This window comes from Mesocricetus auratus, unplaced genomic scaffold, assembly GCF_017639785.1.
Source record: "Mesocricetus auratus isolate SY011 unplaced genomic scaffold, BCM_Maur_2.0 Super-Scaffold_100006, whole genome shotgun sequence".
NCBI classification, from domain to species: domain Eukaryota; kingdom Metazoa; phylum Chordata; class Mammalia; order Rodentia; family Cricetidae; genus Mesocricetus; species Mesocricetus auratus.
The window spans coordinates 74,648,916-74,662,861 of record NW_024429190.1 but is presented as its reverse complement, the minus strand read 5'-3'; the positions used below and the strand labels follow the sequence as shown (position 1 = coordinate 74,662,861).

The following is a 13,946-nucleotide window of genomic DNA, read 5'->3' as shown; positions in this document are numbered from 1 at the left end:
CTACCAAGAGGCTATTGTTTGCCAGCTCTGTTAGGCCCTAGGATGGGAGGGAATTTTGGTGAGGAAAGCCAACAGGTCCATTTCCCCCTGTGACTCACATTCTAAAGAAATAGGAGGGTAATCAAGTTATGGACTAATAGACAAGAACTTTCTGATGTCAGTAGCTGCTACGACGAAATGAGGGTGTAGGATGTATGCCTGGTGGCAATGAAGGCTTATTTAACAAAGGGCATTGCGACATAGTTAGAAATCATTAGACTTTTTGAATTGAGTGACTCAGTCATTTTCAACTGTGAGGAAGTAAAACATTGATTGACCCCCAGGTGTGTATTTTTGCCTTTAGATGCTAAGATCATTCATGCTATGAACTGTGAAGCTGATGGAGGTGTGGAATTGCATTTTATGCTCTGTTTTTTTTTTTTAAGATTTATTTATTTATTACGAATACAACACCCTGCCTCCATGTACACATCAGAAGAGGGCACCAGATCTCATTACAGATTGTGACCCACCATGTGGTTGCTGGGTATTGAACTCATGACCTCTGGAAGAGCAGTCAGTGCTCTTAACCTCTGAGCCATCTCTCCAGCCCTATGCTCTGTTTTCTTTCCCTCTATACACTGACTGGTAGTAACTCTTGTGCAGGTGAGCAGACTGAAGCTCCTTAACCTCCTTGGCCTGTGAAGATCCTCTTTCCTTGGAATAGACTTCAGCAGTGATGAAGACATATGTTAGCACATAGCTTCCATTCCTAAGGGATAAAATTAGGGCGATGAATCACATAACTAAAGGGCCAAACTGATTTCCTGCTGTGCTCACAAGATTTGGGGATTTATTTTAGTGAAGGTTAGCATGCGCCAAGTGTGACCCTAATTGAAGTATATAAGGATAGAAAGCACTCTATAGCCTTGTGAATGGCTCTAGAACTTTGCACAGTTCACATTACTTACAGACTGGCCAAATCAGTTAGACTGTTTCTTATTAGGAGTTTGAACTCTCAGTTCAAAAAGACATACACAGGCTCTGTCCTATAACTAAGTGTTGCATGAGGGTCTTTGTCTTGTTTTGCCCTTCTCTTCCCTCCCTCTTTTCCTTCTTTCTCCTCTACTTATCTCACTCTGAATCGTCTTGCTGTGTGACTCAGACTGGCTTTGGAATTGTCTCAAAATAAAAACCTTCTTGCTCCCAAGGGTTGGAATTTCTAGCATGCACCGCCATTCTGTGCAGTCCTGGGTCTCTTAACAGGATGAACATGGACTTAGGTTTTTAATAGCAGAGCTGTGAAGGACTGGACTACAATTGTATTTAGGAACTTTAATACTTTCAGTGAGTATTAAACTATAGAACAGTTGGTTTTATTTGTTTTTTTTATTCAATAAGTTGCCTTTCTTTTTTCCTTGCAATACATACAACCCTGGGTGGCCTGAGACTCAGCAGTCTCTCATGACTAAACATGAGTAAGGATATGGACTATGCAAATAATATTCAAAATCAACTTGACCTAACATTTTGGAACACTATCTTCAGTCTATGGAATATGTGTTCAAATGCACAAGGTGAAACATTCACCAAGATAGATCATAACTGACTCACAAGTCTCTTATTTCAAATTATGGAGATGCTAGAGTTTCTGTCTTTAGACAATAGGAGAGTTAAGCTAGACATTGATATAAGATACACAGAAAATCTCCAAATGATTAGATATTAAATGCTATCTGTTATCTGTGTGTCAAAGATGAAATCACAAGGACTATTAGAAAATATTTTGAAGTGAATAAAGGATAAAAGAATTGACCTTAATGGAATGCATTTAAAGTAGCATTGGTTTGTTTTTTATGTCTTAATGCCTTATTGTAGGTATAGGAGGCTTGAAGATTAATCATCCTGCCCTTGAGAACTGTGACTCTGGGAGCCAGTGTGGCCTTCAGTATGTCTGGGCTGCACCATCCCTTTGGTTTTTAGTAATGTTTTCTTGCCACTTTGGGGAAGAAACAAAGCAAAACTGTTTCAGTGATCTGAACCACAGCTTGAAAAATTATGTTTTTCTGGAGTAAGACAGATAGCAAACATTTAAAATTTTGCAGGCATAAATAAAATTGCTTATACATTTTCTCTCCCAACCATCTAGAAATGTAACAAGGAATAACAGAAATACCCTTAGGATGTGAATGATGTAGAATAACATGTGGGCCTCCCTGCTGGGTTTACTAAGCCTTTCCCCTTGTTGCCATTTTAAGATTCTGGAAAAAGGAGATCATATTACACCCAAAGCACCCAGAGGGAAGAAGGTAAGCATTAAGATAGAAATTAACTAGGTTAAAAATGACAATTGAAATCTCCAACAAGATCATGAAAAAGGGGAGAGAAAACAAAATACCAGTGGTAGGAATGAAGAGAGGACATTTCTACAGAGCCTACAGATGTTAAAGGGAAGGAATATTATATATAACTAACTAAATATAGTTATATAGTGCTAATAAATTTCACAAGTTAGAGGAAATAGACAAATTCCTTCAAAGACACAAGCTGTCAGATATCAAAGTGACACATGAAGAGTTTATCAAAGATATTAAATTTATAGGTTTAACAAAACTCCTTTTTGTGTGCCAGGTGCAGTAGTTCCTTTCTATAGATGCTTGACAGACTGAAATAGGATCTCTTGAATCCAGCCTGTGTGCATGTAACAGCTTGTCTCTAGAACCGAAACAGAAGAAAGCTTCCTATAAGCTAGTTGTCTCCACTGATGAATTCTAAGCAACACGTAAGAAGCAAACAGACAATTGTGTGCAAACTTTTCCTGAAGCTCCATTTAATTTTGTCAGGCTAGCATTATTCCCAGGCAGTTGCTGCAAGAAAACTACAAACCAATACCTATCATGAATATAGACAAAAATGCTTAGCAGAATATTAGCAGAATAGAAGTCAGTAGTTTATACAAAATGTGATACACAATGAAGTGGTGTTTGAGAATGTAAAACTGGATTGGTAGTAAAAATCAGTTTAGCTTGCAGGCTAAAGTAGAAACCCAACTAATTTTTTTTGGATAGTTGTAGAAAAAGCATATGGTAGGTGTGTGTGTGTGTGTATGTGTTTCTGGAAATTGAAACATTGGGTCTTACACATACCAGGGCAGTAAGTTCTATTTCCATCCCTCATCCTTCTGTGACTTCATCTTGATGTAGATATGGGTGTACTAGTTCCTTTTCTGTGCTGTGATAATGATACCATGATCAAAGAGCAACTTTCAAGAGTCCATTGTGACAGGGAAGGTATGGCATAGGAGCAGAAAGCTGGTTGAACACATTTCCCTCCATGTGCAGGAAGTACAGAGAGCAAACAGGAAGTAGATGAGGTTGTTAACCCCCAGAGCCCTCTCAGTGATGTGCTTCCTCCAGCCAGTCTGTACCTATAAAAGTTTCTATAACTTCCCCCAAACAGCCCAACAGCTGGGGATTCATTGTTCATACATGAGCCTGTGGGGGACATTGCACATTTAAACCTCTACCCAGGTTTCCCTGAACTCACAGTCTCCCTGCCTCATCCTCCCAAGTCCTTGGATTATGCACAAGAACCACCATTCTTGACTTCATTTAAATTTTTTATAGATTTATTACCTTTACTTCATAAATACGGATATCTTGTGGATGTCCATGTACTGCATATGTATAGTGCCCTCAGTCCAGAAGAGGGAGGGCATTGGATCCCCTGGAACTAGAGTTTACAAATGGTTGTGACCTTCCATATGGGTGCTGGGAGTCCAGCCCCCTGTCTTCTGCAAGAGCAGCCAGTGCTTTTAATTGCTGAACCATTTCTCTGGGTTTTGTTAGTTAGTTAGTTTGTTTTTAATGGATAGGCAAGGTAGCTTGGCAGATAATAGTGCTTTTGCAAGCTAATAACCTCATCCAGTCCACGTGGTGGGAGGAGAGAATCTACTCCCCTGCTTTGTCCTCTGATCTCCACACTTGCACCGGGTGCTTGTGCACTCTCCTCGCCGCCACACAAGTAAATATAATAATAATAGAAAAAGTCAGGAAGCAGAATGGAAGCTAACTTTTTCAACTTGATGACGAAACTCTGAGAAACCCACAGAAAAACAAATGAGATTGGAAAGCAGTCATCATTTTGTGTGATGTTACAGCAAATATTTTACAGCAAAAGAAATAACATATGTGCAGACTAGAAAGGAAGAGTTATAGTTGTTACTTGAATTCAAGTATTGAACATTTTAAGTAATTACATTGAAAAGCTACTACAGTGAATAAGTGGTCTTGGAATGCAGGATACATGGACAGCATACAGAAAACAATTGTATCTCTATATTAAGGACAAACATGTGGAAAGCAGGGGAAAACCATGTTCAGTAGCTTGAAAGCACAGAGTACTTAGAACTAGTAAACAGTATGTATCAGGTGTACACACTTGGTGTGCAGAAGGACGCTGAGATAGACTCGCTGTTGAGAGACGACAAACTGGACAAACTGCAAGGAAGTCACTGGCAGCTGCTGTTGTTTTTTTTATTTTTAAATTATTTGTTTTTTGTATTTAAAAAAATTATTTTTTATTTTATGTACCAACCCCAGTTCATCCTCCCTCCCCTTTTCCCACCACCATTCCCATCCCCTCCTCAGAGGGGTAAGGCCTTCTTTGGGGTGTCAACAAAGTGTGGTGTACCAAGTTGAGGCAGGATGAAGACCCTTCTCCCTGTATCAGCACGATATCCCACCATCGGGAATGGGTTCCAAAACGCAGCTCATCACCTTGGTATAGGTCCTTGGTGCCACTGCCCGGCACCCCTGCCCTCAACAGATCAAGTCCCATAACTGTCATCCACATTCAGAGGGTCTAGTTTGGTTCCATACAGGTTTCCCAGCACACAAGTCCATGAACTCCCACTAGCTCAGGTCAGCTGTCTCTGTGGTTTTCCCCATCATGATCCTGACCCCCTTTGTTCATATGATCCCTCCGCCCTCTTTTCAGCTGAACTCCAGGGGCTCAGCCCAGTGCTTGACTGTTATTTGATTATTTTTTGAGACAAGGTTTCTCTGTGTAACAGTCCTGGCTGTCCAGGAACTCCCTTTGCTTCCTGATGTGCTATCACTGTCAGTGTCCGCTCTTGTTTGAAAAGATCGTTTTTATGGTGCTGCATGCCTGTGATCCTAGCTATTGGGTGGCTTAGGCCGAAGGATCCCAACTTTCAGGTTAGCTTGAGCGGCGTAATCAAACCGTGTCCAAAATAAAATAGAGCTAGAAATGTAGCTCAGAGGCAGAACATTAATTAGCTTGTCATGAACATAAGTCTGGGTTGTGTCCACTGAAACCAACAGGGGGTTATATAGCGAATAGCCTTGGATGATAGAGTATCCCTTGTTGTAGGGAAGGGTAGCTTTGCTTATTGTCCAGTCTAAGAAAAACACTATCTCCTGCGAGCTGTTGGGATGCTGGCTTCCTGTATGTTGGGTGTCGGCCTAGACAGTATCTTGGTCTTCTCTGTGGGACTTGGGGTCTAGAGGAAGTGGCCTACATGATTCTCATGCTTTTCCTGTTACTATTAACACAAGCAAATAAACTTAGTCTCAGACTCAGGACTTTGTGTTTTCTGCCTCTGAATCAGTAGCTGGTTACTTTGTTTCCTTGCTTGAAAGTAGTCTATTAAAAAAGAAAAATCTCCCACCTCAGTTTGGACTGTGACTCCTAGAAAGGAAGGGAAAGATGGGTCCTTGTGGGCTAGGCAAAAGGATGTGTCTGGTAGTGAGTGATGTCATCTGTGAGTTAGGAGCAGCTTGGACCTCCAGAGAGGGTTTTACCTGTTAAGTAATAATTAGAGGCTCAGCTGAGGAGTGGAAGCCTACTAGATGATACTTAGTCACTGTGCACTCAATTCCGTGTCCTTAGCTGAGGATTGGAAGCCCACAGGATGACGCTTTAGTTGTACACACTCAACTCCATGTGAGTTAAGGAATCCTCAAAGTGTGGAGACTTGGGCAGGTTGGCAGTGAGGACATGGAGATTTTTTGTTAGTTGAAAATTGCAGGAGTTTGGTTGGGCCTCAAGAATGAGATTTTAGGATTGGAAGAATGCCAACCTTTGCTTATAAATGTGGAGGCACTAGCTCCATCTGTGTCTTGATCTTAAGGAAAAGGGTGAGAGGGGTTGGGATGAGGTGCCTCTGTCCTTATGAAAGACCAACGTCCATACCTGTGTGTCTATGTGTTCCACACATTGTTGAGAAGGGGAAAATCACAGCTGAACTGCTGTTAAGTCGGGACTTTCTGTGCTGTGCACCTGGGACATACAGAGAATTGTATACTATGCCCTTCCTCACAGCAGGATTCTGAGATTGAGCTACTGTTGCACTCAATACAAGTTCTCCTTTTGACTGTTAAGTAGTACTCTACTACACAGATCTCCCACTTCAATGTCCATCCACTTAATACTGGGCATTTGAACCTTCTCAGTTTGAAACTTGTGGATAACTCTGCTATAAACATTAGGTTCAAGGTTTTATGGCCATGTCTTTCCATTTCTTTTGAATAACAACTTTTATGGCTCTGCTGGATGCAGGCACTCAGATTACCTCATTCAGTAGGGGTAGAGCAGCCAGGGCATGGACACGATTTGTAGTGGGATAATGAAGAGCCTGTGTGGCTGTGGGTGGGGCCCTTTGACGTGCATGGTTAGGATTTTCACTGAAACATGTCATTGGTGTTGGTATTTTGTGAGCCTGTGCTGTGAATGCCTGTAAACCTGTCAGTATCCATGGAGCTGTGTTCAATACTCAAGAATGTTTATAGCTCTGGCTGTGTTCAGTACCTAGTTTGTATGCCATGCCTCACTTCTCTTCTTTCCCCAGAATCTGCAAACCCTTGTAAGTACTTTCAGCTACAAATTACTGTGACTGATGATTTGCCAGCGTATGTAAAGAACTCATTCAGAGCAATAAGAATCCTAAAAGCTAGGATTTCCCCCAAAAAGGTCTTAAGTCTTGCTGAAATTACAGGCATGTACCATCATGTCCCAGCTACTAACAGGCTCTCAAGTACACACACACACACACACACACACACACACACACACACACACACACACACACACACACACACACACACACACACACACACACAATTTGGACGTGTAAAGATGGTCATCATTATTGTAGTTGTCAGTGGTACAGTATACACTAAGCAAACACAGAAAAAAACCCTAGATTCCTTATTTGCAAGAAATATCTCTCATTTGCAAGAAATATCTTTGTTTTTCTGATTGACTCACTCATTTAACATGGTGATTTCCAATTATTGAATTCTCACCTATTGAATAGGAATCAACACTTTAGAAAAACATGCAGAAGGGACTGGAGATGTAATTCTGTGATAATAGTTCTTGTATAGCATGTTCAAATTGCTAAGTTCAATCCCTGGTTCTATTTTTTGTTTGTTTGTTTGTTTGTTTTCTGAGACCGGGTTTCTCTGTGGCTTTGGAGGCTGTCTTGGAGCTAGCTCTTGTAGACCATGCTAGTCTCGAACTCACAGAGATCCACCTGCCTTTGCCCCCTGAGTGTTGGGATTAAAGGCGTGCACCACCACCACCCGGCTCCTTGGTTCTATTTTTAAAAAGAAGATAGAACAGTCTCAGGATGTTGTTTAAAAATACGTAGGTTAGGGCTGGGTGTGTTGGTGTATGACTTTGATCCCAGCACTTGGGAGGCAGAAGCAGGTGGATCTCTGAGTTCGAGGTCAGCCTGGTTTATAGAGCAAATTCTAGGATGGCCAGGACTACACAGAGAAACTCTGTCTTAAAAACAACAACAACAACAAAAAATATATGGTGGTTGGCCTGATGTGCTAGCCCATACCTCAAGCCAGCATTTGGGAAGCTAGTGGGTATGTAAATGATGACATAGCCAAGTTTCTTGCATAATTATTATACCCCAGGTGCAGAAGAAGTAGCTCAGATGACACAGTGCTTGCTCTGGATTTAATCCCTAAAGCCATGTCAGTCCAGGTGGAGAGGCAGTGCTTGGAACCCCAGTAGTTGGGAGGCAGAGGCCATTCTTGTCTACAAAGGCAGTTCAAGGCCAGCCTTGCCTACATTCGAGCCTTTATCAAAAACAAACAAACAAAAAAGCCCTCTACCTTTTTAAACAATACAGACTTTAAATATAACTATCGTGAGTGCTTTCCTAGCTTCATGAGGCCCTGGTTTGATGCCCAGCACTGCACAAACCAACATCTTAAACCTGTCACAAACCTGTAATCTTAAAATTTAGGAGATGAAGACAGGATTAGAAGTTCAAGGTTGTCCTTGGCTTCAGAATGAAGGTAACCTGAACTGCATTCTCCTGTCTCAGAAAACAAGCCCCCACCCCTGCCTCTGTGTCTGGAGAGATGACTCAGTAGTTAAGAGTCACTGACTGCTTTTCCAGAGGGTGTGGATTCACTTCCCAGCACCCATAGGTTGCTTACAACGATCTCCAACATTGCCTTCTGGCCTTCACAGGCACTGTATGAACATGATGCAATTACATACAAGTAGGCAAATACTCATATACATATAGATAAAAAAATAAAATAAAAAAACCTAGCAATTCTATATCTAGATATTTATTCAAAAGAAATGGAAAGACATGGCCATAGAACCTTGAACCTAATGTTTATGGCAGGGTTGTCCACAACAGTTTCAAACTGAGAAAGTTCAAATGTCCAGTAGTAAGTGGATGGGCGTATGAAGTGGGAGATCTGTGCAGTAAGTAGTTCAACTGTGTTAGATGTTTTCCTTTACAACAGTGTTCTCAGCCTTCCTAATGCTGTGCCCCTTTAACACAGCTCCTCATGTTTGGTGACCCCAACCATAAAATTACTTTCATTGCTACTTCATGACTGTAGTTTTGCTTCTGTTATGAATATTAATGTAGAGATCTGATATTCAGCAACTGTGAGAGGGCCGTTTTACTCACTAGGACCCACAGGTTGAGAAGCACTGCTTTGCAACATGCTAAGGTAGAGCTGCAAGGAGGCTTAGCCGTTAAGGTTAAGAGTACCTGTTGTTCTTCCAGAGAACTGGAATTAACCCCAACATCCGTATGGGGTGGCCCACAACAGCCTGTGTTTTCCTCCAAGGGGTCTGACACTCTGCCATCTAGTTGTTTATTATATATTTGACTTAGGCATTTTATGACCGTTTTCTGGGTCAGCATCTTGCACCAAGGAACATCTGTCTATGATTCCCTGTATATGAAGTTCTAGTATGAGCAAAAATGCAGAGCTGTTCTGATAGACAGCACTTATGTAGTGTGGGCTTGCAGGACAGGGAGTTGACTGTGAAGGGTTAGACTTATTTTAGTCTTCACTTAAAAACACCAGTGAAACAATGTTTATGATTGTATAAGTTTGCATTTAAAATAACTAACTTTGGAACCATACAAATCAGAGTTTGAATGTGTCTCTACCATTCATTAATTGTCTTGGGCAGTTATTAAAGCTTTCTACATTTTTATATGTAAAATAGGGGTAAAATAGAGGTGGTAATGCTACACACATCAGAGGGTTGGGGAGGAAAATTATGCTATCTTTGCCATGGTAAGTTCTCTATACTGATGACTTATTTTGGCAGCAGCGATATTTGCCATGGCCTACTAAGTACAATTTGGTGTTTGTGTGTGTTTCCTCCTCCTCCTCCTCCTCCTCCTCCTCCTCCTCCTCCTCCTCCTCCTCCTCCTCCTCCTCCTCCTCCTCCTCCTACTCCTCCTCCTCCTCCTCCTCCTTCCTTCTCCTTCTCCTTCTTCCCCCCCTCCTTTTTTTTCCCGAAACACGGTTTCTCTGTATTCTTTTGGAGGCTGTCCTGGAAAACTCTGTGTAGACCAGGCTGGTCTCGAACTCCCAGAGATCCGCCTGCCTCTGCCTCCCGAGTGCTAGGATTAAAGGCTTGCGCCACCAATGCCCGGCATGTGGTCCTTCTACCTCAGCTTCTTGGGACTGAGATTACAGGCATTATCCACACCAGCTATATGTGCTCATTTTAGTTTTCAGTGCTTGCTATATTAAAGAAATTGAGGGGTGTGGCGATGTCACCTGCTAGCATGCAGGAGGCTGAAGGATTAAGACAGCCTGATCCGGGCTATGAGATCACATATCTCCAAGAAGAGGAAGAGTTGCCGATTGGGCGTTAAAGGGTTTTGAAGTTCTCCGAGCAAACACTTGGCTCTGTCTTTTTTGTTTGTTTTGTTTTTTGAGACAGGGTTTCTCTGTATTGTTTTGGAGGCTCTCCTGGAACTCGCTTTGTAGACCAGGATGGCCTCGAACTCCCAGAGATCCGCCTGCCTCTGCCTCCCGAGTGCTGGGATTAAAGGTGAGCACCACCAATGCCCGGCTTTTGGCTCTGTCTTTAATACATGCTGATACTGGAATTCACTGGTTTATTAGAAGTTCTAAATGACTTTTATCTAAAGGCATTACAGCTGATTTGTCTGGACCTACTTTTTTCCTTGATGGGGACTAGCTGTATATTCGTTTTTATATGTATTTATTTTTATTTTATATGTATGTGTTGCTTCCATGTATATATGTGTACCATGTGTGTGCCTGGTGCCTGTCAAAGTCAGAAGAGGGCACTGGACGGTCAGGAACTGGAGTTCCAGAGTGTTGTGAGCTACTATGTGAGTGCTGGAAACTGGACCCTGTCCTCTGTAAGAGCAAAAGTTGCCCTTGATTGCTGAGCCAGCTTTCTACACTTGTAAATAGCAGGGGATTTGAAGATCTTTCCAAAGAAAAATTTCCTTAGTATGAATTTAATTGATTAGACTTGGGCCACATAGTCCATTTCATCTCCATTCATGAAGTGGATACATCCAGAAACTCCTTTAACATTTAATGGGTGTTTATAAACAGGGCAGTGCCATATGTAGGACCTAGGTAGATCATTGAAGATTTAAAGATATTTCCATATCTTAGATTCTTAAAAGCTACAATTTGTGAAAATGGTGAAATGTAGATAAGTATCCAGAATGTCCTTCATTTATTACTTATCAGTTTCAACACTACTGGTTTTGTCATTTACATTTTTCTTCAATGTATTTTTAAAATCTGCTTAAAAACCTGGTAACGGGCTTCCCTTTTCTTCCAGCACCTGGGCATCTTCCTAGAAGCAGAGCGATCATGGAGGTGGTGCCGGCTGAGGTGAATAGTTTGCTTCCAGAGGAGATAATGGACACTGCTATAACTTTAGTGGATGAGGATAGTATTGAGGCTGTAATTGTGTCATCCCCAATTCCCATGGAGACAGAACTGGAAGAAATTGTCAACATAAATTCTACTGGTGACTCTGCAGCCACGCCCATCTCCACGGAACCAATCACAGTGTACAGTACCCACACTAACCAAGTTGCAGTGAATACCACAGTTACCAAAGCAGAGTCTAATACCACAGTGAAACCAGCATTTCCAAGTGGCCTTCAAAAGCTTGGTGCTCAGACTCCTGTGACTATATCAGCCAATCAGATTATTTTAAACAAAGTCTCACAGACATCTGATCTTAAACTTGGCAATCAGACCCTTAAACCAGATGGACAGAAGTTAATTTTAACAACTTTGGGCAAGTCTGGCTCACCAATTGTTTTAGCACTACCCCATAGCCAACTACCCCAGGCTCAGAAAGTTACAGCTCAGGCCCAGCCAGGAGATGCTAAGTTACCACCGCAACAAATTAAAGTAGTTACCATTGGAGGGAGGCCAGAGGTGAAACCTGTCATTGGTGTCTCTGCATTGACCCCAGGAAATCAACTGATTAACACTACAACTCAGCCCTCTGTGTTACAGACCCAACAGTTAAAAACAGTACAGGTAAAAACAAAAAAGGGGTGCATATTACTTAAGGTGCATGTTAAAAAAATCAAACTGACTCAAAGTTGTGTTTATAGGGTTGTTAATTGCATAACTTTTAATGAAATCTTCTGAATGTTTTAAAATAACTGTGTCGATTTGTTTTGTTTTTAAATTTGATATATCTAATGCTCATGAAAATTTTTGCCAGAAAACTTACAGCAAACTAAATTTTGGTTAAATTGCCCAATAACCAAATTTATTTATAACCTTTTAAGCATTTTATATATAGTGGTAGCTTGGCTGCAAGGGTATTATTTTGTTGGCATAAAGATGCCCACTTAGTGCAAAGCCATCAAATAATCAGTCTTTCTTTTTTCTTGGTTAATTACTGAGTAAGAATGGGAAAACTTTGCTGTTCTGAGAACCCTTGGAGGCAGCAATGCTGATGCTCACCGGCGTCTGTCCATCACCATTGTTCATGTTTGCAGTATGAGGAAGGCCGTAAATACAATGGCACCGAGCATAGGATTCAGTCACCCCTATGCTATCCTACTGACTGGACGTAGCTTGCGCTCTGAAGTTTTTACCTTAGCTTAAGATGGCTTCTTGATCATTTAACAAAAAGCAGTGTAGTACTGCACAGTTCTCAAAACAGTGGGGACCCTTCAGAATAGTACATAATAGTGTGAATAGTGTCCTAAGTAGTAGATTACCAAGACATACATTAAACATACATAACATACATGTACAACATGATTTTTAGGTTTTTTATTGCTAAAAAAGTCTCTTCAGGCTACCAGAATGCTTAGAAATACAGTGATTCACTTAGGAGAAGGAAACCACAGTACATCCCATGTTTGGAAGAGCTGTCTTCTAAAAGAAACTAGAAGGCAGTCAGTTGTGACTCCCACCTTTAATCCCAGCACTCGGGAGGCAGAGGCAGGTGGATCTCTGAGTTCGAGGACAGTCTGGTCTACAGAGCTAGTTCCAGGACAGCCAGGACTACATAGGGAAACCAAAAGAAAAAAAGAAAGAAAAGAAAATAAAAGAAGGAAGGAAGAAAAAAAGAAAGGAAAGAAAATAAAAGAAGGAAGGAAGAAAAAAAGAAAGAAACAAGAAACCAGAAGGCATGAGTGAAAGTAGCAAAGGAAGGAGTTTTGGTTACTCTGCTGGGAAAGAATTAGAAACTCTAATTCTCAGGAGCTTTGCATTAAGAAGCCTAACCTTTCTCAAGCTATGTAACTTGCTGTATCCTCCCTGCTTCTTGCTTCCTCATCTTCTTTGCTGAGGCACTCTTGAGTGAGATAGCCTAGCCATCACTGTGACGTATCCTGTCTCAGTATTGAAGCCTGTTCTGATTGACTTTGGCAGTGTGGGTCATTATCATGGTCTCAAAGAACCAATGATAGAAATCAAAGTGTCATTCTTTTCACACATGAGAGCAGGGTACAAAAACTGTTTCAATAAGTGATTTATTTTTGTTCACTAATTTCTTATTTTAACTTTCTAAGTATTGGCAATGAAAGATTCTGGCTTAATACTCAGTTGTTTTATGGTTGTTGGTTTATAAAACCTGATTCCATTTGTTTTGAAAGTTATGTTTTTTTCAAAGAACATATAACAGAGCCAGGTGTGATGGAGCATGTCTTCACTGCAGTACCCATTATGTAGAAGCAGGTGGATCTCTGTGAGTTTGAGGATAGCCTGGTCTACATAATGAGTTCCAGCACATTTATAGTTAAAATGAGACCCCACTCAAAAGAATCAATCAAAGAGCAAATTAATTAATTAAAATTAACAACATCAAGGAAACCTATTTAGAATATTTTCTACGTATCCAGTTGATTTTTAGGAAGCTCAAATCTTTCTAAATCAGAAGCAACTAATGAAACTTCAAAACACTAAGAAAAAATAAGTACACATTTATAGTTGTCTACATTAGGCCCCATAATAATGAGACTATTCAAGGCAGATGTGTATACAAATCTGTTTTTCCCCAGATAGTCCACAGCATCATTTTACCTTTGGTCAGAGTGGTGAGGTTGTTGAATGTGGACAGCAGGCAAGAATGAAGGAGACCCTGGTTCAGAAGTAATGAAGGTGGCAACTGTAGCACAGTTGGTGATAGGT

At 41.1% G+C, this 13,946-nt stretch overlaps 1 protein-coding gene across 6 annotated transcripts in view; it reads left to right on the top strand.

Moving 5' to 3' along the window:
* The window catches only part of Lin54 (lin-54 DREAM MuvB core complex component), a 63,568-nt gene that overhangs the window by 8,699 nt on the left and 40,923 nt on the right, over positions 1 to 13,946 (top strand). For 3 of the 6 annotated variants that reach the window (XM_040747505.1, XM_040747504.1, XM_005076360.4), the window contains exon 2: positions 11,119 to 11,171. In XM_040747505.1, the coding sequence (XP_040603439.1) occupies positions 11,151 to 11,171 (21 nt within the window). In that variant the 5' untranslated portion in view covers positions 11,119 to 11,150. Of the gene's footprint in view, positions 1 to 11,118; positions 11,835 to 13,946 lie in introns of all 6 variants that reach the window. The other 3 variants (XM_040747503.1, XM_040747502.1, XM_005076358.4) reach the window with 1 other exon arrangement.